Source organism: Rhinatrema bivittatum, chromosome 4 (assembly GCF_901001135.1).
Source record: "Rhinatrema bivittatum chromosome 4, aRhiBiv1.1, whole genome shotgun sequence".
In the NCBI taxonomy this organism is placed as follows: domain Eukaryota; kingdom Metazoa; phylum Chordata; class Amphibia; order Gymnophiona; family Rhinatrematidae; genus Rhinatrema; species Rhinatrema bivittatum.
Window position 1 is genome coordinate 224,234,612 of NC_042618.1, and position 22,753 is coordinate 224,257,364.

Sequence of the window (22,753 nt, forward strand, 5' to 3'; positions counted from 1 at the left end):
TTGTGTGTGCAAGTACAAGCTTATTTAAAATATCCCTACCATGCGTATGTATGGAGCCTTTATGCGCGTACTCTCACAAATGACCATGGGGGAAGGGGGAGGGGAGAGAGAGACAGACAATCTGACACTCTATATATCTCCCACTGTAAGAGGGGCACTTTCAACTCAGGGTGGGTGTTGGGGGGGGGGGGGGGCAATGTTACAAGGATCTATAGACCCTTGCGCCTAAGCAGACCAATGTAACATTGTGTCCCCCCCCCTCCCCCCGCCAAAACCCACCTGAGTTGAAAGTGCCCCTCTTACAGTGGGAGATATATAGAGTGTTAGATTGTCTGTCTGTCTTTCTCTCTCTCTCTCTTTTTCCCCTCCCCTGGTTTCAGGATCCCTCTGGCCCAAAATCTCCAGATTTGACCCTCATATCAGGACCAGTAGTAAAGTTCCACAGGTGACATGGCACGTTGCCATGTTCAGCCTTGCAAAATTTGGGGGTTACGTGCGTAAGCCTTGGCCTCATCCTAGAATGCCCATGCCCTGTCTTCTCTGTCTCCATTTTCTTACACGTCTATAGGGCCATTTTTGCATGAGCAACGCTTTTAAAATCTACCTGTTTGGTTTTAGCCGTAAACAGGTAATTGGAAACTTTGGCAAAGGCTGTTTTGTTGAATATAGAGAGCTAAAAGCATAGTGGAATGGATAAAGAATGGCTTGAGTTTTAAGAAAGTCAAGACAGTAGCAGTGAACAGCACATTCAAGAAGTTTGGAGGCATAAGAAGTATAACTTAATAAGCTTAAGCATAATTTAATTACCTATTCTCCTTAGTTCTCTTCTGTTTATTTATTTATTTGTTTGCTTTTATATACCGACATTTGTTGGCGTACGTCACATCGGTTCACATGACAACAATTGGAATAGTAAGACAAGAGGTCGTACTATTTTACATTTAACAATAACTGTGGTTGGAACTAAGTGTACAATCTAACGAGAATTTTGGGAGCAAACTTTAATAAGAGGGTAGCAGTAAGCCTTGTGGGGGCGCATGTAACAAAGTATAAGAGTTTAAACAGGAAAGTCGGTGGAAGTTAAGGGGGATGGGGGGGGCAGTCTCAAGGTTGGAGGGGTATGTGTAGAGATTGTGTGAGGGGTCTGAAAGCAAAGGGAGCGGGGAGAGGGGTGGGGTGGAGTTAAGTTGGGTGTTGGTAGGTGTTTAGGAATAACCAGGTTTTCAATTTCTTTTTGAATGAGTGGATGGAGGGTTCAAGTCTGAGTTGGCGGGGAAGCTTGTTCCAGAGGGTGGGGCCGGCTACAGAGAAGGTGCGTTGTCTGGTGGAGGAGAGGTGAGCTAGTTTGGGGGGGGGGGGGGATGAGGAGAAGGCCCGTGTTTTGAGATCGCAGATTTTTCAGGCTGTGGAGAGGTTGGGGAGGGTCATTGGTCCACTTGATGTTTTGGTTGTTGATAGCTTTATGAAGAATGGTGAGAATTTTGTATTGTGATCTGTGTGGTATGGGGAGCCAGTGGAGCTCTTTTAGTATGGGGGTGATGTGTGCTGAGTGGTTGATGTTTGTAAGAGACCTGGCGGCTGCGTTTTGAAGCAGCTGGAGGGGTTTTAGGGTGGAGGCGGGTAGTCCAAGGAAGAGGGAGTTACAGTCGTCCAACTTGGATAGTATGAGGGATTGGAGCACTGTGCGGTAATCGTGGGGGAAGAGGAGAGGTTTGAGTTTTTCGAGGACTTGTAGCTTGTGGAAGCCCTCTTTGATTGTCGTGCTGATGTGTTTTTTTATATTGAGTTCCTGGTCAAGGATGAAGCCGAGATCTCTGACCTCATTGGAGATGGGAGTGTGTGGTGGGCTAGGGGAAAGGTCATTGTCTGTTCTGGTATGGAGTTTATTAGTTATGTGTAGTATTTCAGTTTTTTTGTGGTTGAGGGTGAGGGAGATCTGGGAGAGAAGGTTCTTTATTTGGGGGGCGAGGGTGTCCCAGAGTGCGATGGTGTTGGTTAAACTTTCTTTGATGGGGAGGAGAATCTGGACGTCATCGGCATAGATGTAGAAAACGAGGTTCAGGCTGGAGAGGAATTTACAGAGCGGGATCATGTATATATTGAACAGGGGTTGAAGAGAGGAAGATCCTTGGGGAACTCCGTGGGGAAGAGGGTATTGGTCAGATTCGCTGTTGTTGAGTCGAACTTTGTAGGATCTGTTGAATAGGTATGATTGAAACCAGTTGAGGGTGTTATCCCTTAGGCCAATCTCCTCCAGTCGTGTCATGAGAATGTCATGGTTTACGGAGTCAAATGCGGCAGAGAGGTCCAGTAGGCAGTTTTTAAAAGCCTACCGGCACTGCTTTGTGTCGGCGGCGGCAGGGCGGGCCTCGGGGCGCCTGTTACACTGTTAATTTAAGCATGTTTGTCATGTTTCGCCAATATTAGTTACTACGAGTTTCCATACTGTTCAGTGTCAAATAATTAGGCTCCTCGTCCTGTTATTCTCCTTTGTTTACATGTAAACCGATGTGATATACCCCAATGAATGTCAGTATATAAAAGCAAAAAAATAATAGGAAAAAGGAAGTTGGGCTGATAATTGGCAGGATAGGTAGGATCCAGTGTGTGATAACAGCATGTGGGAGCATTGAGAGGGGAAGATAATCTTGGATGGTGGCTGAAGAGAATTGGTAAGTATTACTTTGGGAAATTTGGGGGGAGAGCTGAAATAGTGTGGTATATTCTTTAGTGTATGTGTAGGAGACTGATATAAACAGCATACAAAAAGTAATTCTAGTGTCTGTCTTTCCCTCTCATCCACCCCTAGTTCATCCTTTGATTTATAGGCAAAAGACACATTCACATAAAAAATCCATCAGGCCTTTATCTAAAACATAAGATTCCCCCAGTCTTTATCAAGAGTTTAATTATCCCCTTGCAGGTCACTACCAGATCAATAGCGAATACACCAATAAATTTAAAGGACTCTAATTTACACATTCCTACTCTTTTAGCAATCTAAATTTAACTAAGAACGCAACAAAATTAAGATGAAGGCAGCAGGCTAGCAGCAAGAGGGGGGGGGCCTTCCAGTTGTTTGCATCAAGTGTCACATATGATTTTTTACCTGTTGGTGAGAGGTTATAAGTGTACACCCGGTGCAAAGAGCAGCTGGCTCTCAAAGAATGAATCTGATCTCTGGAGACTAGAGTGGCAGTCCTGGAGGAGCTGTGGCAGACAGAGAGGTATATAGATGAGACCTTCAAGGATATAGTAGCCAAGTGACTGGCAGCCCTGGTACTTCCTTGAAAGAGGAAGGTCACATGGCCAGAGATCATCACCCTGATGTAGCAGGACGTGATCCTGTAGCAAGCACCTGTTCTCTAGTTGATGCATAGTCCTTTTGCACAGCAGATGTTTCCCAGGGCTACTGCCCAAGAGGGAAGGGTTAGGTTGACCGTCAGAGTGGGTGATTACATTATTAGGAATATAGTTAGTTGCGTGGCTGGTGGGCGTAAGGATCGCTCTGTAACATGCCTTCCTGGTGCGAAGGTGGCGGACCTCGTGCATCACCTAGATAAGATTTAAGACAGTGCTGGGGAGGAGCTGGCTTTTGTGGTACATGTGGGCACCAATGACATAGGAAAATGTGGGCGGACGCTTCTTGGAGCCAAGTTTAGGCTCTTAGGTAGAAAGCTGAAATACATAACCTCCAGGGTAGCATTCTCTGAAATGCTTCCTGTTCCACGCGCAGGTCTCCAGAGGCAGGCAGAACAACAGAGTCTCAATGCATGGATGAGACGATGGTGCAAGGAAGAGGGATTCAGTTTTGTAAGGACCTGGGAAACCTTTTGGGGAAGGGGGGAGTCTTTTCTAAAGGGACAGGCTCCATCTTAACCAGGGTGGAACCAGGCTACTGGTGCTAACCTTTAAAAAAGAGAGAGAGCAGCTTTTAAACAAGAACAAAGGGGAAAGCCAACAGTTGCACAGCAGCGCATGGTTCGGAGGGAGGTATCTTCGAATGATACTAATAAAGCAGGAGAGTTAGGGCATCCCAACAATGAGGTTCCAATAAAATTAAAAGTAGTCCATATGCATATAAGTAAAGAATCACTTGAGCTAAAAGATTCCAAATTATCCCTGCCAACTGAAAAACAGGTAGTTAATGCAAACAAAAAAGTACTTTGAAATGTCTGTATGCCAATGCCAGAAGTCTTAAGTAGTAAGATGGGAAGGTGAATATATAGCTCTGAATGATGAGATATTAATTGGCATCTCAGAGACATGGTGGAAGGAGGATATCCAATGGGATAATGCAATACCAGGGCACAAACTATATCGCAATGATACGGAGGAACAACTTGGTACAGGGGTGACACGTCATATCCGAGATGGCATAGAGTCCAACAGGATAAGGATCCTGCAAGAGACTAAATACACAATAGAATCTTTATGGGTAGAAATCCAATGTGTTGGGGAAAAGTATAATGATAGGAGTATACTACTGTCCACCTGGCCATAATGGTGAGATAGGTGATGAAATGCTAAGAGGAATTAGGGAAGCTAACCAAAATGGTAATGCAGTAATAATGGGAGATTTCAATTACCCCAATAGTGACTGGGTAAATGTAATATCAAGATATGCTAGAGAGATAAAGTTCCTGGATGGAATAAATTATAGCTATATGGAGCAATTGGTTCAGGAACTATTTTAGATCTAATTCTTAATGGAGCACAGGATTTGGTGAGAGTAATTGTGGTGGGACTGCTTGGCAATAGTGATCATAACATGGTAAAATTTGAATTAATGACTGGAAAGGGAATAAATCAATCAATGGCTCTAGCACTAAGCTTTCAGAAGGGAAACTTTGATAAAATGAGACAATGTTAGGAAAAAAAACCTGAAATGTGTAGCTATAAAGGTTAAGAGTTTACAGCAGGCATAGCCTTTTTTTTTTTTTAAACAAACACCATCTTGGAAGCGCAGTCCAGATGTATTCCACACATTAAGAAAGGTGGAAGGAAGGCCAAACAATTGCTGGTATGGTTAAAAGGTGATGTGAAAGAGCTATTTTAGCCAAAAGATCTTCCTTAAAAAATTGGAAGAAGGATCCATCTAAAGAAAATAGGAACAAGCATAAGTATTGGCAGGTTAAATGTAAAACATTGATAAGACAGGCTAAAATAGAGTTTGAAAAGATGTTTGCTGTAGAGGCAAAAACTCATAATTAAAACTTTTTAAAATATATCCAAAGCAGGAAGATTGCGAGGGAGTCAATCATATTATTAGATGATCGAGGGGTTAAAAGGGCACTTAAGGAAGATAAGGCCATCGCAGAAAGACTAAATGAAGTCTTTGCTTCAGTGTTTACTGAGGAGGATGTTGGGGAGATACCCGTACTGGAGACGGTTTTCAAGGGTGATGATTCAGGTGAACTGACCCAAATCATGATGAATGTGGAAGATGTGGTAGACCAGATTGACAAACTGAACAGTAGCAAATCACCTGGGCTAGATGGTATACATCCCAGGGTTCTGAAAGAACTGAAAAATATTTCAGGCCTATTACATGTAATTTTTAACCTATCATTAAAATCATCCGATGTACCTGAAGATTGGAAGATGGCCAATGTAACCCTATATTTAAAAAGGAATCTAGGGGGTAATCCGGGAAATTATAGACCGATGAGCCTGACTTCAGAGCCGGGAAAAATCGTGGAAACTATTATAAGGAAGAAAAATCAAGGCATAGATAGACATGATTTAGTGGGACATAGCATGGATATACCCAAGGGAAGTCTTGCCTCACAAATCTGCTACATGTTTTTTGTAGGGGTGAATAAACGTGGATAAAGGTGAACCGGTAGATATGGGGTATTTTTATTTTCAGAAGGCGTTTGCAATCCACAAAAGGACATCTCCTTCTATCCTATGACTCTTTAATTTTCTTTCAAGCCTCTCATGAGGGACTTTGTCAAACTGGTTAAAAGGCAGGAAACAGAGTAGGATTAAATGGTCAGTTTTCACAGTGGAAAAAGGTAAACAGTGGAGTGCCTCAGGGATTTTTACTTGGACCTGTGCTTTTTAATATATTTGTAAACGATCTGGAAAGAGGTACAACAAGCGAGGTGATAAAATTTGCAGATGAGACAAAATTATTTAGAGTAGTTAAATCACAAGCAGATTGTGATAAATTGCAGGAGGACCTTGTGAGACTGGAAGACTGGACGTCCATATGGTAGATGATGTATAATATGCACAAATGCAAGGTGATGCATATAGGGAAAAATAACCCATGCTGTAGCTATAAGTTGTTAGGTTCCATATTAGGAGTTATAGTTGATATTACATTGAAATCATCAGTTCAGTGTGCTCTGCTTGTCAAAAAAGCAAACTGAATTTTAGAAATTGTTAGGAAGGAAATGGCAAATAAAACAGAGGATATCATAGAAACATAGAAACATAGAAATGACGGCAGAAGAAGACCAAATGGCCCATCTAGTCTGCCCAGCAAGCTTCACACATATTTTCTCTCATACTTATCTGTTTCTCTTAGCTCTTGGTTCTATTTCCCTTCCATCCCCACCTTTAATGTAGAGAGCAGTGATGGAGCTGCATCCAAGTGAAATATCTAGCTTGATTAGTTTGGGGTAGTAGCCGCCGCAATAAGCAAGCTGCACCCATGCTTATTTGTTTTACCCAGACTATGTTATTAGCCCTTATTGGTTGTTTTTCTTCTCCCCTGCCGTTGAAGCAGGGAGCTATGCTGGATATGCGTGACGTATAAGTCTTCTCCCATGCCGTTGAAGCAGAGAGCCATGCTGGATGTGCATCGAAAGTGAAGTATCAGGCCCATTTGGTTTGGGGTAGTAACCGCCGTAACAAGCCAGCTACTCCCCGCTTTGTGAGTGCGAACCCTCTTTTCTTCTCCCCTGCCGTTGAATCAGAGAACTATGCTGTATATGCATTGAAAGTGAAGTATCAGGCTTATTTGATTTGGGGTAGTAACCGCCGTAACAAGCCAGCTACTCCCTCTTTGTGAGTGTGAATCCTTTTTTCCACATTTCCTCTTGCTGTTGAAGCTTAGAGCGATGTTGGAGTCAAGCCTGTGTATGTTTATTTAATAAGGGTATTGACTCCAGGCAGTAGCCATCATTCTGGCGAGTCACCCACTCTTCATTGGCAGCCTCTTGACTTTATGGATCCACAGTGTTTATCCCACGCCCCTTTGAAGTCCTTCACAGTTCTGGTCTTCACCACATCCTCCGGAAGGGCATTCCAGGCATCCACCACCCTCTCCGTGAAGAAATACTTCCTGACATTGGTTCTGAATCTTCCTCCCTGGAGCTTCAAATCGTGACCCCTGGTTCTGCTGATTTTTTTCCTTAGGAAAAGGTTTGTCGTTGTCTTTTGATCATTAACACCTTTCAAGTATCTGAAAGTCTGTATCATATCACCTCTGCTCCTCCTTTCCTCCAGGGTGTACATATTTAGATTCTTCAATCTCTCCTCGTACGTCATCCGATGAAGATCCTCCACCTTCCTGGTCGCCCTTCTCTGTACCGCCTCCATCTTGTCTTTGTCTTTTTGAAGGTACGGTCTCCAGAACTGAACACAGTACTCCAGGTGAGGCCTCACCAAGGACCTGTACAAGGGAATAATCACTTCCCTTTTCTTACTCGATATTCCTCTCTCTATGCAGCCCAGCATTCTTCTGGCTTTAGCTATCGCCTTGTCGCATTGTTTCGCCTCTGTACTGCTCAATAGTTAAACCACTCACTTTGTGCAATTCTGGTCGCTGCATCTCAAAAAAGATATAGTTGCACTGAAGAAAGTACAGAGAAGGGTGATCAAAATGATAAACGGGATGGAAGGAAAGGCTAAAGAGATTAGGGATGTTCAGGTTGGGGAAGAGACGGCTGAGGGGAGATATGATAGATATTTACAAAATCATGAAAGGACTTGAATCGGTAAATGTAAAATGGTTATTTACTCCTTCAGATAATACAAGCACTCGGGGGCACTCCATGAAGTTAGCAAGTAGCACATTTAAAACCAGAGAAAATTGTTTTTCACTCTGCGCACAATCAATCACTGGTATTCATTGCCAGAGGATGTGGTTAAGGAAACTAGTCTAGCTGGGTTTAAAAAAAGGTTTGGATAAGTTCCTGGAAGAGAAGTCTATAAACTGCTATTAATCAATAGGAAATAGCACTGCTTGTTGGCATTAGTAGCATGGGATCTGTTTAATATTTGAGTACTTGCTAGGTACTTGTGACTTGGATTGGCCACTGTTGGAGACAGGATACTGGGCTTGATGGATCCTTGGTCTGACCAAGTATGGCATATCTTATGTTCTTATGTTATGTTTTTATATAAGCATTTAAATCTCACTGATAAGAAATATTTTTCTTATGTGCAACTTTGGAGTTTTATTGATCACATGAAGAAGCTGAGTATTCGGAAGTTGCATAATGGTGCTTCTCAATGACTGCTGCTGCTGCTGTATATAAGAAATCGGGTGAAATTGTCCTGTCTTTATAAATTTTTGCATGACAATTCTGATTATGCCTTACTAGCTTCTGTGGCAGCTATTTGGACAGTAAAGTGTGCCTTGACCAATGATATATATGCTTGCAGCACAATTGATAAAGCAATAAGTGCAGTTTTATCTAGGGAGATTCAAGATATCATGCCGCATTATTTATTGGCCAGTCAAGGTTTGTAAAGCAAAGATTATATCTTCAGATAATTGCCTCAAGTGCTCCCAATCTCAGCAACATTAATACATTGTTTATGGGAGTGCAGGATAATACATACATTTTGGCAACAGTTATTGCAGTTCTTCACTTCGTTATTCTCGATGTCTTTCCCTTGGACAACAGCACTTTGCCTCTTGGGACATTTAGGTAGTCGACTACACCAACTAAAAATTTCTCTGAGGTTGCTACTAATCAAGGGATATATTGTTGTCCTGATGCTTATTTTATTCAAATGATTGGATTGTTTGGGGCCTGATATTGCTGGCTGGAGGATTGAAATGTTGGATTTATTCTTATTAGAAAGGACGTCAATGGAGTTAGGGTCTTCCAAGAAGTATATGTTGTTTAAGCAAATTTGGTACCTTTTCGTGAAAGCTTTACCAGCCCATTTAAAGGAAAAAGTTGGGCAGAACGTAAGAGGTCCTGAAGGGAAGACAGAAGCCAATTAAGGACTGATGATTACTACGTGGTAAAGAAAGGCCCAGTTCAAAATAGAATGTGCTCATGCCAAGATCCGCCACGGTTATGATTTACTTCAAAGTGTGAATATTTTACTTGCAACTATAAACATTTTATTATTGCAACTATGAACATATTAATTGCATTTTATAGTTTGCTGTGGATTTGCTCAACAACTTTGCTCAAAGGGGGGGATGGGGGGATTGGAAGGGGATTCAGAAAGGGTTAAAATATTATTTGGGCTGTTGGTTATTGCTTCCTGTTGTGAATTATGTTGAAAATGATTAATAAAATATAATTTAAAAAAAGTAAATAAGTCAGAGAAAATTCTTTTTCATTCAATGCACAATTAAACTCTGGAATTCATTGCCAGAGGATGTGGTTAATGCAGTTAGCATAGCTGGGTTTAAGACAGGTTTGGATAAGTTCTGGAGGAGAAGTCCATAAACTGCTGTTAATCAAGTTGACTTAGGGAATAGCCACTACTCATTACCGGCATTCATAGCATGGGATCTATTTAATGTTTGGGTACTTGCTAGGTACTTGTATCCTGGATTGGCCACAGTTGGAAACAGAATGCTGAGCTTGATGGACCCTCAATCTGACCCAGTATGGCAACTTCTTATATTTGAAGACAGCAGGAACAATAGCAATGGAGAATGATAGATTTGAGGGTGTGACAGGTGGAAGGGATGACTGTAGTCATCCCTTCCACCTGTCACACCCTTCCACCTTCCACCCCCCCCCCCCCCCTACGGACACCCCTCTAATGAACCTTACAACCATGACCCCCCATCAACCCCAACCACCTCAACCCCACCCCCTCCCACTTCCCTATTCCCCATTCCTCCCACCATCCCCCCCTCCTCCTCCCAACCCATCAACCCCATCCTCCCCCTACCCCCCCCTATCCGCCTACTTACCTGCCACCTTGTGAATAATTAAAGAACCTATTTTCCTTCAACCTCCTTAAGAGTCACCTCTCCTTACCCGCCCTCTTCCCTATCACCTTGTGAATAGTTAAAGAACCTTTTCTCCTCTACTCTCCTCAAGAGTCTTCACCTGAATAATGAACAGAAATTCAACTTATGAATAGTTAAAGAATCTTTTTTTTCTAATGTTTATCTATCCTTATCTATTCTAAATTTTTGTAAAGCCTGTTGCTACGTTACGTTACACTGTGAACCGAGGTGATGTTTTTAACGTGCCCCGGTATATAAAAAATTCTTAAATAAATAAATAAATAAAAATAGTGGTGATAGAGCCGAGGATTTGGGTGGGAACAGGTCAGAGGCATAGCACCCCCAGCAGGCAGAGACTTGGAGTCTTGCTGGGAAGCACACAGGTAGATGCATAGAACCTGGGCAGCAGCAGTATTTCCTAAGGCATAGAGTGGATAGCCAAAGCCACAACCTTCCAAGCACCCCAGGCTGATGGCCAGCTGAGACACCCCACCTTAATCCGGCCCTGTGTCCTTGGATTTTTTAGGGTTTGTTTTTTAGGGTTTGTTTCTGTTTGGAATGGGACAGAGTGTGCTAGAATGAGGCTGGGCAAAGGAGAAGGGAGTTCTGGAATTGAGCCAGTGAGGAGGATGTGCTGCTGTCGAGCTGGAAAGGGTGGGGTCAGGGTGTACTGGGGTCGAACTAGAGCGTGGGAGTTTGGGATGATCAGGTGAGGACTATCGGGATCAGACTTGGGGCAGAGGGTCAAGGTGTCTGGTGCCAGGCAGGATGGGGAGAATGGACTGCTGGGATTGGGCAGGATGTGGTGGGGTAAGGCTGGGGAAGATGAAGAAAGTGTTAGGGCAGGGGGTCAAGATGATTCGGGGGTCAGGGAATACTGGGGTCAGGCTGGGGAGTATGGAGGATCAGTGTGCTGCATCTGGGTTGGAAAGATGGGATGAGTATGCTGGAGTCTGGTTATGGAAGGTGGTTGGGAGTGTGTTGGGGCTAGGCTGGGTAGATAAAGAAGTGCTGGGGGTTGGGAGTGTACTGGGATCAGTTTTAGGCAGAGGGTCTGGAGTATGCTGGAGATCAGTGTCTGCTGAAAATAAGGAAAGGAAGTGCTGGGATTGTGCTGAGCTGAAAAGGAAGTGCTGGGGTTGGGCTGAGGAAGGTGGAAGGGAGTGTTGAGATCAGACTGGGAAGGAGTGGGAAAGGAGGAAAGTGCCTAAGGGAATTTCAACAGGTTTCAGCTAGTTATTACATCTTAATTACTCCTGGGGGAATTCTGCACAAAAAAATGTAAAATTCTGCACACAGAAACACAAATTCTGCAAACTTTATATTGGTCAAAATAACACAATTTAAATGACAGTCTTTAAGTAATTAGATTTTAAATTAATACAGAAAAAAGTTATTACTTAGAAATGCAGAATTTTAAATATTTTGAGCAGAATTTCCCTAGAAATTCACTGTAAGTGTCCCTTCCACTCGCTCTCCCTCCTCTCCTGGCCACTTTGCCCTCTCAGGCCCCAACTCCTCCACCTGCCAGTATCTCTAGGTTCAACCCCTTCCATTCTTATCACCAATCCCAGAGTTTGCCCCCGTTCTCAATACTGCCCCTCACACAGGCTCCCTCTGTCTCTCCCTCTCTCACACACATGCTCCCTCTCTCTAGTACACATACACACACCTCATACAGGCTCCCTCTCTCTTGCATACACACCCACACAAGCTCCCTTTTTCTCTCACACATACATCCTCCACAGGCTCCCTATGTCTCTCTCACATGCACTCCTTCACACAGGCTGCGTCTCACACATGCACAATCCCTTCACACAGGCTAGCACCCTCACATACATATGATCCCTTTTTCATACACACGAGCTCCTAATCTCTCGCACACGCACTCCTTCACAATCTCCTCATATAGGCTTCCTCTCTCTGCCACCCACACTCAAGCATCCCCCCCTCACTTCCCATGCGCTCTCACACATACCCCTGTTCTCTCTCTCTTCCCCTCCCCTTTCTCACACCCCCTCCCCTCCCTTTTCTCACACCCCCTCCCCTCTCTCACACCCCCTCCCCTCCCCTCTCTCACACCCACTCCCTCTCCTCTCACATACACACATTCACTCTCACCCGGGGCCTTCATCTTCCCTGAAAGCGATGCATTCTCCGTTCGCAGCACATGGGGCCTTCATCTTCGCCGCGAACAGCGAGCCAGGGCCTTCCTCGCCGCCAGCGGAGCGTGACCCGGGGCCTTCATCTTTGCAGCGAATGGCGCTCCGGGGCCTTCATCTTCGCGCGCTCTGTTCGCGGCATGCTGGGGTCCTCCTCTGCCATTTTCTATGCAGAATTTGGCGCAGGGGGAAATTCAGCCACAATTCTGCACTCGGCGGTAACATAGAATTTCCCCAGGACTAATCTTAATGTATTAAAATATTTTAAACAAACAGAATGCATTGATGCTATTTGTTATCCAAGCTTAATTACTTGTCTAACAGCAGCTTGGTGTAGTCACAGACCCATCCTTCTTCCCTTTTGAGACTTAATTATTTGGCCTTTAATTGTCAAACTGAGTGGTGCCTTAGAATATTACTTTAGGTCCCTATCACCCATACTTGAAATCTTACATGGAAATCTCTAGATAGTATTCTCTTGACGCGAGACCAGATTGTTAGCCTGTGTTTGACTCTAATAACTACTGTCACCAGAGAATGAATATTATAGGTAAATTATTTCACTTTAACTACAGTTAATGAAGTGATTGCTTTATTTATTTTATTTATTTAACACTTTTTTATACCGACCTTCATAGTAATAACCATATCGGATCGGTTTACATAGAACAAGGGTATAACTGAAGCAATAAATAAAAGTAATTAACAAGAGAGGTGAATAAGGCAAAGTTACATTTAACAAGGAGTAAAAACTTGGGAAGCTTAATAGCTGGAAGAAAGGTAAAGCAGGAGGTAATTATAACATAATACAATAAGGAATTTGGGTTACAGCTTAAGGTGCTTTAACCTGTGCTTTGGAGTTCTAAAGATTTTTAGTCCGTTCAGTTCTGTGACTTCAAATAAAAGTGGAAGTATGTAAATTACATAGATACATTTAAGGCATGGAGTGATAGTGGTTAGAGCAGCAGGATGAAAATGAGGGAAATGCAGAGTTCAAATCTCACATTGATGCGCCTTATGATCTTGGGCAAATCACTTCACCCTCCATTGCCTTGGGTACAAACTTATAGCTAGATTCATAATTCTGTGTATAGCAGAATGATGAGCTGTGGTAAAAAAAAAGGCGTATAGAAATGTTGGAAAATAGTTCTAAAAAATTAATTTAAGATTTTTTAAATTTTCCAAGAGTAGTGGGAGAAGAACCTTTGATAACTCTGAAAAAAATGCTTGTGGAGAAATTTGGGTTTACCCTGGAACAGACTCCTGTAATAAATAATTGCTTTTTTCTCCCTGTGAGAAGGGATTTACCAGAGACGGAGTTGTTTCAGGGGACCTCACAAATTTTTTTGGAGGACCTCCTCAAACAACGTAATAAGTTGGGGAACTTTGTTGGTCTCTCTTCATTCCTTACTGCCGATGTTAATATAGTGATGAAAACATACTTTAGTAAATTTCCAATTTCTTACCAACAAAAACAAATTAAGGTTTTTTCCAGATCTAGCTTATTCTACTCAGGTGAGACGGAAAGCCTTTTTGGCATTCCGTCCAGATGTGATATCATTAGGTTTATCATTTCAGTTACGGTATCTCTGTAAATGTATAATCAAAAGACAGGATGATGTTTTTATCTTTTTTGTTCCCGACCAATTAAAGAATTTTTTGAACCAGATTAGACAGCCCTCACTGACCCCCAGCTACCAGTTAAGAAGAGAATGAGAAGGTTTAGGATATGCTAATTGTGTTCTAGAATTAGATTACTTGAGAAATTCTCCCATTTGTTTAGAACTAAAAACCCCTCCATTTGATTGCTAGTTAATGGATCTCCTTTTTTCTTTAATGTGTGTAATATGTTTATTAACTTACTGATATTTCAATTATACAATTTGATGGATGTATAAATAATGAAACTGATAAAGAATATAAAAAAAAAAAAAAAAGGGGGACGGGGTGAAATTATGCAGATGGCCATATCACGTCTGTGCGTTTTCGCCTGCCGCGGTTGCAGCCAGGCTGCACACTTTCGCACCAATAGCACCACAGGAAAAGGTAGTGTTATTTCCCGTGGTGCTGCCGGTGATAATGTGGAAAACCCATACCCCACCCACACTCCTCCCCTTACCCTCCCCTCATTTCAATAATACTGCCGCAGTTCGGCTGTTATCGTACTTGATAAGGCCCTAACACACGTGATAAGGCCACATCGCATTTTGATAAATGATCCTGCGAGATTGTAAGCCCTCTGGGGCAGGGAATTATTTACTGTATTTGATTATAGCTTGCCTTGAAGTCATATTTGGAAAGTTGAGTAAGTAAATCTAAAATACAAGAAGGATAAAAATCACAAATAAGATACGCAGATGAAAAATAGTGAACGTCTGAGTCTTATTTTCTGAGTGAACACCAGTCTTATTTGTTTAAAATCAGGTTCTCTGGCTATTGAAGAAAATGAAACTATACCACATGTTACCCCACAGTCCGCGGTGGATACACAGAATGTGCAAGCACAAGGAACTATGCCTGCCAACCAGCTCTCCAAATTCCCTACACAAATCAACCTAGCTCAGCTCCGCATCCAACGCATGCAACAGCAGATTCTGGCTCAGAGACAGCAGGCTCAGCGGAGACCAGGTCCAGTAGGAAACCCACATGCTGTGGGACTTCCAAATCCTAGGATTCAGGGACCTAGTCAACATCCACCACCTACCTCTAATCAGGTACTGTATAACTAAAGAAGGACTTTTAGAAAGGAACATTCACATAGATCAATATTCATGAGAGGGGAGAGTCTTTTTAAAGCTTACATCAGACATTCTGTCAAACATCGAAGAACAATTTGTTTTTCACAAACTGATTTTATGTGTGTAAAAAAAAAAAAAATGAATACATTAAATTGGCAGAATTTAAAAATGCCACTCATTCTTGCAACACTGTCTGACCTTGCATGTATTTTTCAGCTATAACATGATTAACTAGTGTATTTGGTGTTAATAGAAATGTCAAATTTCGATGCTCTTTGAGATCTGCATAGCATCTAACTTCCTTTCTAACTGTCTTCTCTATCTCCTGGAAGAATCCATGTTGTCTTCCAAAGAAAATTCAGTATCAGCTGCTAAAATATTAATATCCCCTATATCAACAGAGGCTGCTATGCTTTCTTGAGGGCCCCCTTCTGATTTTAAGGAAATAGTTCTCTCTGGCTTTAGTTCAGCCCTCAAGTCTATGAAGAATGACTGAAGAAATCTTAACAGGTTTAAATGAATGATCAGAGTTAGTAGAAATGATCTTGAAGAGAAGAAAAATTATTGCAAAACAGATGGCTGTAAACTGGGAAGTATTGGGACCAATACTGAAAAGGGAAGGTGATCTCATGGTAGTGGTCTGCATAAGAGAACCAAAGGTCTTTAATTTATCTTGGAGATTACTTTTATGTGTTTAATTTTTGTTATAAGGGAGACAAATCTGGGTGTTTTCATAAGTGACTGATGGAAATACAGAAGACTTGCAGTCCCTAACTAGGAAAATGTACTTTCTCTCCCTCTTCCTTCCCTCAAGATTTATTTTATTTATTCATTTATTTAAAATGCTTATATTCTGCTTATAACAATAAAAGTGCTAAGTAGATTACAGTACATAATTACACACAATAATAAAAATAAAACAATTTAAAACTTATTAAAACAGTAAAAAATAAATCATACAAATAAAACAAAACATGCTTAGCAGTAGTACCAAATATCAGGTATTTATCGTTCCAGCTCATATGCCTACCTAAATAAGAGTGCCTTCAACTGCTTTTTAAACAAATTAACATCATTAACTGCATGTAAGATCGAGGGCAACAAATTCCACAATATAGGCCCAGAGACCAAAAATGATCTTGAACATGTCTCACTCAAGTCGTGCTATTTTAACTGTGGGAATTGATAGAAGCTTTTTATCTCCAGACCTCAGGAGTCGAGAAAACACATATGCCTGTAACTGATTTGAGAGGTAACTGGGCCCATCAAGTTTCAATGACTTATGTTCCCAACGCTGGGTCCAAGATATCAAATGGGCTGCTGAATTTTGCAAAACCTGAAAGGCTCATAATTGACCAGAGGGGAGTCCGCCAAATAGAATTACAGTAATTGGGTACACAGCACAAATGCTTGAATGACAATTCAAAAGACAGAGGAGTTCAAGATATATTTTAAATGACTCATAAGTCCAAGTTTAAAATATCCTGATTTTAAGACATGTTGGGCGTGTTCCTTAAATGTTAGCCTACTATCAAATATGATGTCAAAGTTACAGACTGAATCCTTAAACGGAATAGCCATGCGCCACATCGAAATTAAAGTTATGTTATAAGTAGTTAGAAAATCAGGTTGTCCAGAAAAACAAATAACCTCAGTCTTCTGAGCTTTCAAGACCATATGGTTCTGTCCCATCCAGTCACTGATTAGTTGCACAGTATTTGCAATTTTATTTAAAACTTTCCAAGGATCACCATTAACAGCCAAAAAAAAAGATGTAAATCATCAGCATACATTCTAAAGGGTATTCCCAATTCCTCTAAAAAGAGAACAAAGTGGTCTCAAATAAATATTGAATAGTTTGGTTGCCAACATTAATCCTTGTGGAACTCCACTTGAAAAATGTAACCATTTAGAGTAATCTCCCCCCAAATTAACCTGCTGCTGTCTTGATTCAAAATATGAACACCAGCTAAAACCACCCCAGAAATGCCTAGTGATTTTAGGCTCCTTGGCAATACACTATGAGAAACTGTATCAAATGCCGAAGCATCATCAAGAAAAAGAGCTCTTACTGCCTCGCTTCTATCAAAGGCTTGCAGTAAAAAATCAGTAACTGACCTCAAGTGTTTCAGTACTGTGCCATAGCCTGAAGCCACATTGATACGGATGCAATATCTGGTTGGTGGTAAGGCAATCAGGAAGCTGAGAATTGACTACCTTTTCCAATAATTTACCCATAGTCAGAAAATTAGAGAGAGCTCAATAAATAGGTCTAATAATTGTCTGTTTAAACTTCACAGGAACAATTTCTTCTTTTAGTGACAAATTAATCGGTGACACCAAAATTTCACAAACTTCCTCCCGTAGAATAAACAATAAGGAGAATGGGCAAGGGTCAAGTATATTATATTATATTGCTTTGAGCATACATATGGGTCAATTCTGCCCCAGGTTAAAAAAATAAATAAATAAAGAGGAAGACCTGCAATTCCCAAACGAGGCAAGAGGTAAGAAAAGCTGTGCAGCAGTAATTATTAGTCTCAGATTGAATGAGCAAGCTCATTTAGTGGTAACCAGTAGCTGTAGGGTTACCAGCAGTCTGGTACCCATATCTTTTTGTAAAAGAGATGAAGAACTTAGTGTCCTATAAGCCCCTAGTATGGGAGTTTTCAGCTCAGTCCTTGAGGCTCATTCAGTCAGATTTTCAGGATATCAGCAATGAATATGCATGAGAGAGATTTATATATGATGGAGGCAATATATGCAAATCTGTCTCATGCATATTCATTATGGATATCCTGAAAACCCAATTGGCTGATTGTATACTGAGGACTGGATTAAGAACCCCTGCTCTAGTACACTGTGTCCCCCCTGTGAAGACCGAGTTTCATAGGATGAAGTGCATTTTCAGTAGTCACACAAAAGTTCTGTCTAATTTATGGGATCTATGAAGAAAAGACACTGGATACAATGGACCTTGATGTGATCCAGCTTGCCATTTCTCACATTCTTATGTTCCTGTACGTACCCGGATCAGTCCAGACGGTGGGTTGAGCCTCCTTTCCAGCAGGTGAAGACAGACTAAAACTTGAAGGATGCCCTATATCAGGACAGAGCCTATTCTCTACCCCTTCAGTATTCATCTGTCTCCAGCAGGTGCAGCATCTCCCCTTCGGTTCTCTGCTGTAGGCTAGTCAGCCTCTTCTTCTTTCTTTTTCGGCTCAAGCAAGTAGTTCTTTGATTCCCGCTTGTTTTAGAAACAAAGGAAAAAAATCCTATGAAAGAAATTTGCCGCCTTTTAGTGCTTTTACTGTTTTTGTGTGGGAGACGTCCGTCTCCCAGCTCTTGCCTGGCTCAGGGGGGCTTTGCCCCTTTTGCAGGAGGGGGTTCCCTGCATAGTCCTGAGTCCGTGGACACTTCCAGGTGTGGGGACCGACGTTCTCTGGGCCTCGTTCCCCCTCTGGCTGCCGAGAGGGTTTTTAACCCGCTGCTGAGCTCAGTAAAAAAAATAAAAATAAAAGGAGTTTAAAAGTTTCAAACTTTCAATAAGTTGCAGGTACTCACCTACCTCTAACTTATTTGCAGCAGTTGACCAGCTTTTTTATTTTTTTCTGGTCAGAGTAGGGCTAGCACCGGCAGCCAGAGAAGCAGAAGGCAGCAGGTTTCCCGCCTGCTCTCTCCTGCTGTACAGGCTGTCAATCAAGCTTTTTTTTTTTCAGCTTTTTTTTCTTCAGCCACGGCTTAGCTATGTCCCGGCTGGCAGCTTGCCTTTCTTGTGGGCTGCCCTCTTCGCGTTTTTCGCGGCAGGGCCTCTGCACTGCTTGCCTGCTGGGTGGGGAAGGTCCCTTCTCAGCAGGACAAGCAAATTTAGCCCGGGGCTCCACTCCTCCCGGCATGGCTAGGCCTTTCCCGGGTCGGCAGAGCCCGGGGAACGGCCACCATCTTGGATTTTTCATCGGGGCCGATTTCAGTGCTCCCTGGGGCTGGGGGGCCAGATTTTTTTGATTTAACCCCCCGATTTGCCCCCGTGGGTGCCCAGGAGGGGGGGTCCTGACCTTCCCTCGCCCCCCCCCCCCCCCCGTCAAATCCAGGGTCCCTTTTTCAGCGGATTTCGTCGTCCTCATGCACAAATCTTATCTAGCTAGCCTGCATGAGCTGGACGAAAGCCCCCCCCCCCTTGCCCCTTCCCCCGCCAAAAATCCCTCGCTCAGCGCCGTTGACGACTGGACCGGCCGTGGAGCCCCAGGGACCAGTTCGGGTGCGGGTGGTTCCGAGGCCCCCCCCCCCCCCCCCCCCCCCCGCTGTCTCCCGTGTCCTCGGACCCCGCTGCTTCCTCAGATTCGGCGGATGCCCCCCCTTTAGAGGGGGATGACCCTAGAGCCCTCCGTCTTTTTCATAAGGAGGAATTAGAGCCCCTCCTCCCTTTTGTTTTGCAGGAGCTGGGTCTGGAGAGTCCCTCCGTGGATAATATCATGGCCTCGCTCCCTAAGGATATGAACCTGGTTCTGGGAGGGCTCCGGCCTCGGCCTTTCCCTTCCACCCCATGCTTAAGCTCCTTATCCTGTGGGAATGGGAGGCTCCTGAGGGTGCGCTTCGGGTGGGGCGTGCGATGGATAAGCTCTATCCCCCCCGGAGGAGGGCTTGGAGCTGTTGCGATATCCATCGGTGGATTCTTATGTTTCTGCAGTGGCCAAGCACACCACGAGTCCAGTGGAAGGTTCCATGGCCTTGAAGGATTCACAAGATTGTAAGCTGGAGGCTCACCTGAAGCGCATCTTTGACGTTCTAGCCCTTGGGGTCCGGGCATCTTGCTGTAGCAGTCTCATGATGCGAGCAGGCCTCCAGTGGGTCCAACAGTTACTCTGCGCCCGGGAACTTCCGCCAGGTGAGGCAGAACAAGCCGAATGTCTGGAGGCAGTCACCACTTACGTATCGGACGCCCTCTATGATCTGGTCCATGTCCAGGCGAAGGTGATGGTTTCGGCAGTGGCGGCCTGGAGGCTCCTTTGGCTACGCCACTGGTCGGCTGATCAGTCTTCGAAGACTTGGCTGGGCACGCTGCCCTTCAAAGGTAAGATGCTCTTTGGCGAGGATCTTGAGAAGCTTATGGACTCCTTGGCTGACAACAAGGTCCATAAGCTCCCAGAGCACCACCCTAAGTCTTCCCAATCCTTTGCGGCCTCTCGCTCTCGCTTCAGGGGCCAGCGTCGCTTCGCTTCTCGGGGGCAGGGCTGTTCTGCGAGGGGGTCTTGTCATGCGCAGTCCTGGTCGCACTCCTTTCGTGGCAGACGGCCCTTTCGCGAGGGCCAGCCCGTGCATGCCGCCGCTAAACCTGCCACGCAATGAAGTTCAGCCGACCCATTCCTCGGTTCCTTACCTCGACGGACGCCTCTCCCTGTTCTTCGAGGAATGGGTCAAGATCACGTCGGATCAGTGGGTCCTCGACATTATCAGAGACGGGGTACGCCTTTGACCTCATCAGGGAACTTCCAGATCTCTTTCTTTTCTCGCCTTGCGGCCGGGCCAAGAGGGATGCGGTGGTCCAGACTCTCTCCAAGCTTCTGGATCTGGGAGCGGTGGTCCCAGTCCCGGAAAGGGAAATTGGCGCCAGCCAGTATTCTATTTACTTCACCGTGCCCAAAAAGGACGGGTCCTTCCGCCCAATATTGGACCTCATGAGGGTCAATCGGGCTCTCAAGAACCCCCACTTCCGCATGGAAACCCTGCAGGCGGTCATTGCGGCGGTCCGCCCCGGAGAGTTCCTTGCTTCCCTCGATCTCGCAGAAGCATATTTTCATATTCCCATTCACCGCGACTATCAGAAGTATCTCCGATTCCACATTCTCAACCAGGACTTCCAGTTTCGAGCTCTCCTCTTCGGCCTCGCGACCGCCTCTCGCACCTTCACGAAGGTCATGGTAGTAGTAGCGGCGGCCTTGCACCGGGAGGGGATTCTCGTCCATCCCTATCTGAACGATTGGCTCATCAGGGCCAAGTCGGAGACCTCTTGCCTGCGGGTGGTGGATCGCGTCTTGGAACTCCTTGCCTCTCTTGGGTGGATAGTGAACTTTTCCAAGAGCAAGCTTCAGCCCTCCCAGGAGTTGAAATTTCTGGGAGCACACTTCGACACGCGAGTAGGCAAGGTTTTCTTACCTCGGGCGCGAGCCCTCAAGCTGATCGATCAGGTCCAGACTTTGATTGCCCTACCCTCCCCGACAGCCTGGGATTATCTCCAAGTCCTGGGATCCATGGCTTCTACCATCGACCTTGCCCCCTGGGCTTTTGCTCATATGCGTCCGTTACAGAAAGCTTTGCTGTCCCGTTGGCAGCCAGTGTCGGAGCAGTTCCACGTGGTCCTTCCGTTCTTGGATTCTACTGCCAACGAATTACAGTGGTAGCTGTCTCTTCCTCATCTTCTGCAAGGGATGCCTCTTCAAGCTCCACAGTGGATGATAGTGAACACGGACGCCAGCCTGTTGGGCTGGGGTGCGGTCTGCCTTTCTCAGTCCACCCAGGGAACATGGTCGCAGACTCAGTCACCCTGGCACATCAATCGACTGGAAACTTTGGCGGTCCGCCTGGCGCTTCAGGAGTTTCCTTCCCCTGATCCGCGGCAAGGCGGTACAAGTCCTGTCCAACAACTCCACCACAGTGGCCTATATCAGTCGCCAAGGGGGCACTTGCAGTCCCCTGGTAGTCTTAGAAGCCAGCCGTCTCCTCGCTTGGGTGGAGCATCACCTACAGTGCCTTGCGGCTTCTCACATCGCCGGAAAAGACAATGTTCAAGCAGACTTCCTCAGCCGGCAGTCGCTCGATCCGGGAGAGTGGGAGCTCTCGGCGCGGCCATGGCTCTGATAGTGGACAGGTGGGATCCTCCTCACCTCGACCTCATGGTGACTCTGCGCAATGCCAAGGCCAATCGGTTCTTCAGCCGCTGGAGGGAGCATGGCGCAGAGGGCGTGGATGCTCTGGCTCTACCTTGGCCAGCGGACGTCCTTCTGTACGTGTTTCCCCCATGGCCACTGGTGGGGAAAGTTCTCAGGAGAATCGAGCTCCACCGGGGACCAGTGATTCTCGTCGCTCCCGAGTGGCCGCGAAGGCCGTGGTTCGCGGATCTCATCAATCTAGCGGTGGATGGGCCCCTGCGCCTCGGTCATCTCCCTTGTCTTCTCCGGCAGGGGCCTGTATTTTTCGACCAGGCCGATCGCTTCTGTCTTGTGGCCTGGCTTTGAACGGCGTCGCCTGAGGCGCAAAGGTTATAGGGAGGAGGTCATCTCCACCCTGCTGCGAGCCCGGAAGCAGTCGACTTCTCTGGCCTATGTGCGCATCTGGAAAGTTTTTGAGTCCGCATGTACGGAGGCGGGTGTTCCTGCGCGCTCCGCCTCGATTCCTTTGATTCTTTCTTTTCTTCAGAAGGGTCTCTCTAAGGGCCTCTCCTTCAGTTCTCTATGCGTTCAAGTCTCTGCGCTCGGCTGTCTCCTGGGTGTCGGGTGGACGGTCATGCCTTAGCAGCTCACCCTGACGTGATTCGTTTCCTGAGGGGAGTTAGACACCTCTGCCCCCCCCCTCTCGGTCCACGTGTCCGTCGTGGAGTCTCAACCTAGTCCTTCGTGCTCTCTGTGCGGCTCCCTTCGAGCCTCTTCGCCACGCTACGCTCAAGGATCTTACTCTAAAGACTGTCTTTCTGG

The 22,753-nt window shown here is 44.9% G+C and overlaps 1 protein-coding gene across 1 annotated transcript in view; it reads left to right on the top strand.

Annotated features, from left to right (window-relative positions):
- The window catches only part of TRIM24 (tripartite motif containing 24), a 622,654-nt gene that overhangs the window by 339,966 nt on the left and 259,935 nt on the right, over window positions 1-22,753 (top strand). The window contains 1 exon segment of the mRNA XM_029599765.1: window positions 14,752-15,041. Coding sequence (XP_029455625.1) covers window positions 14,752-15,041 — 290 coding nt within the window.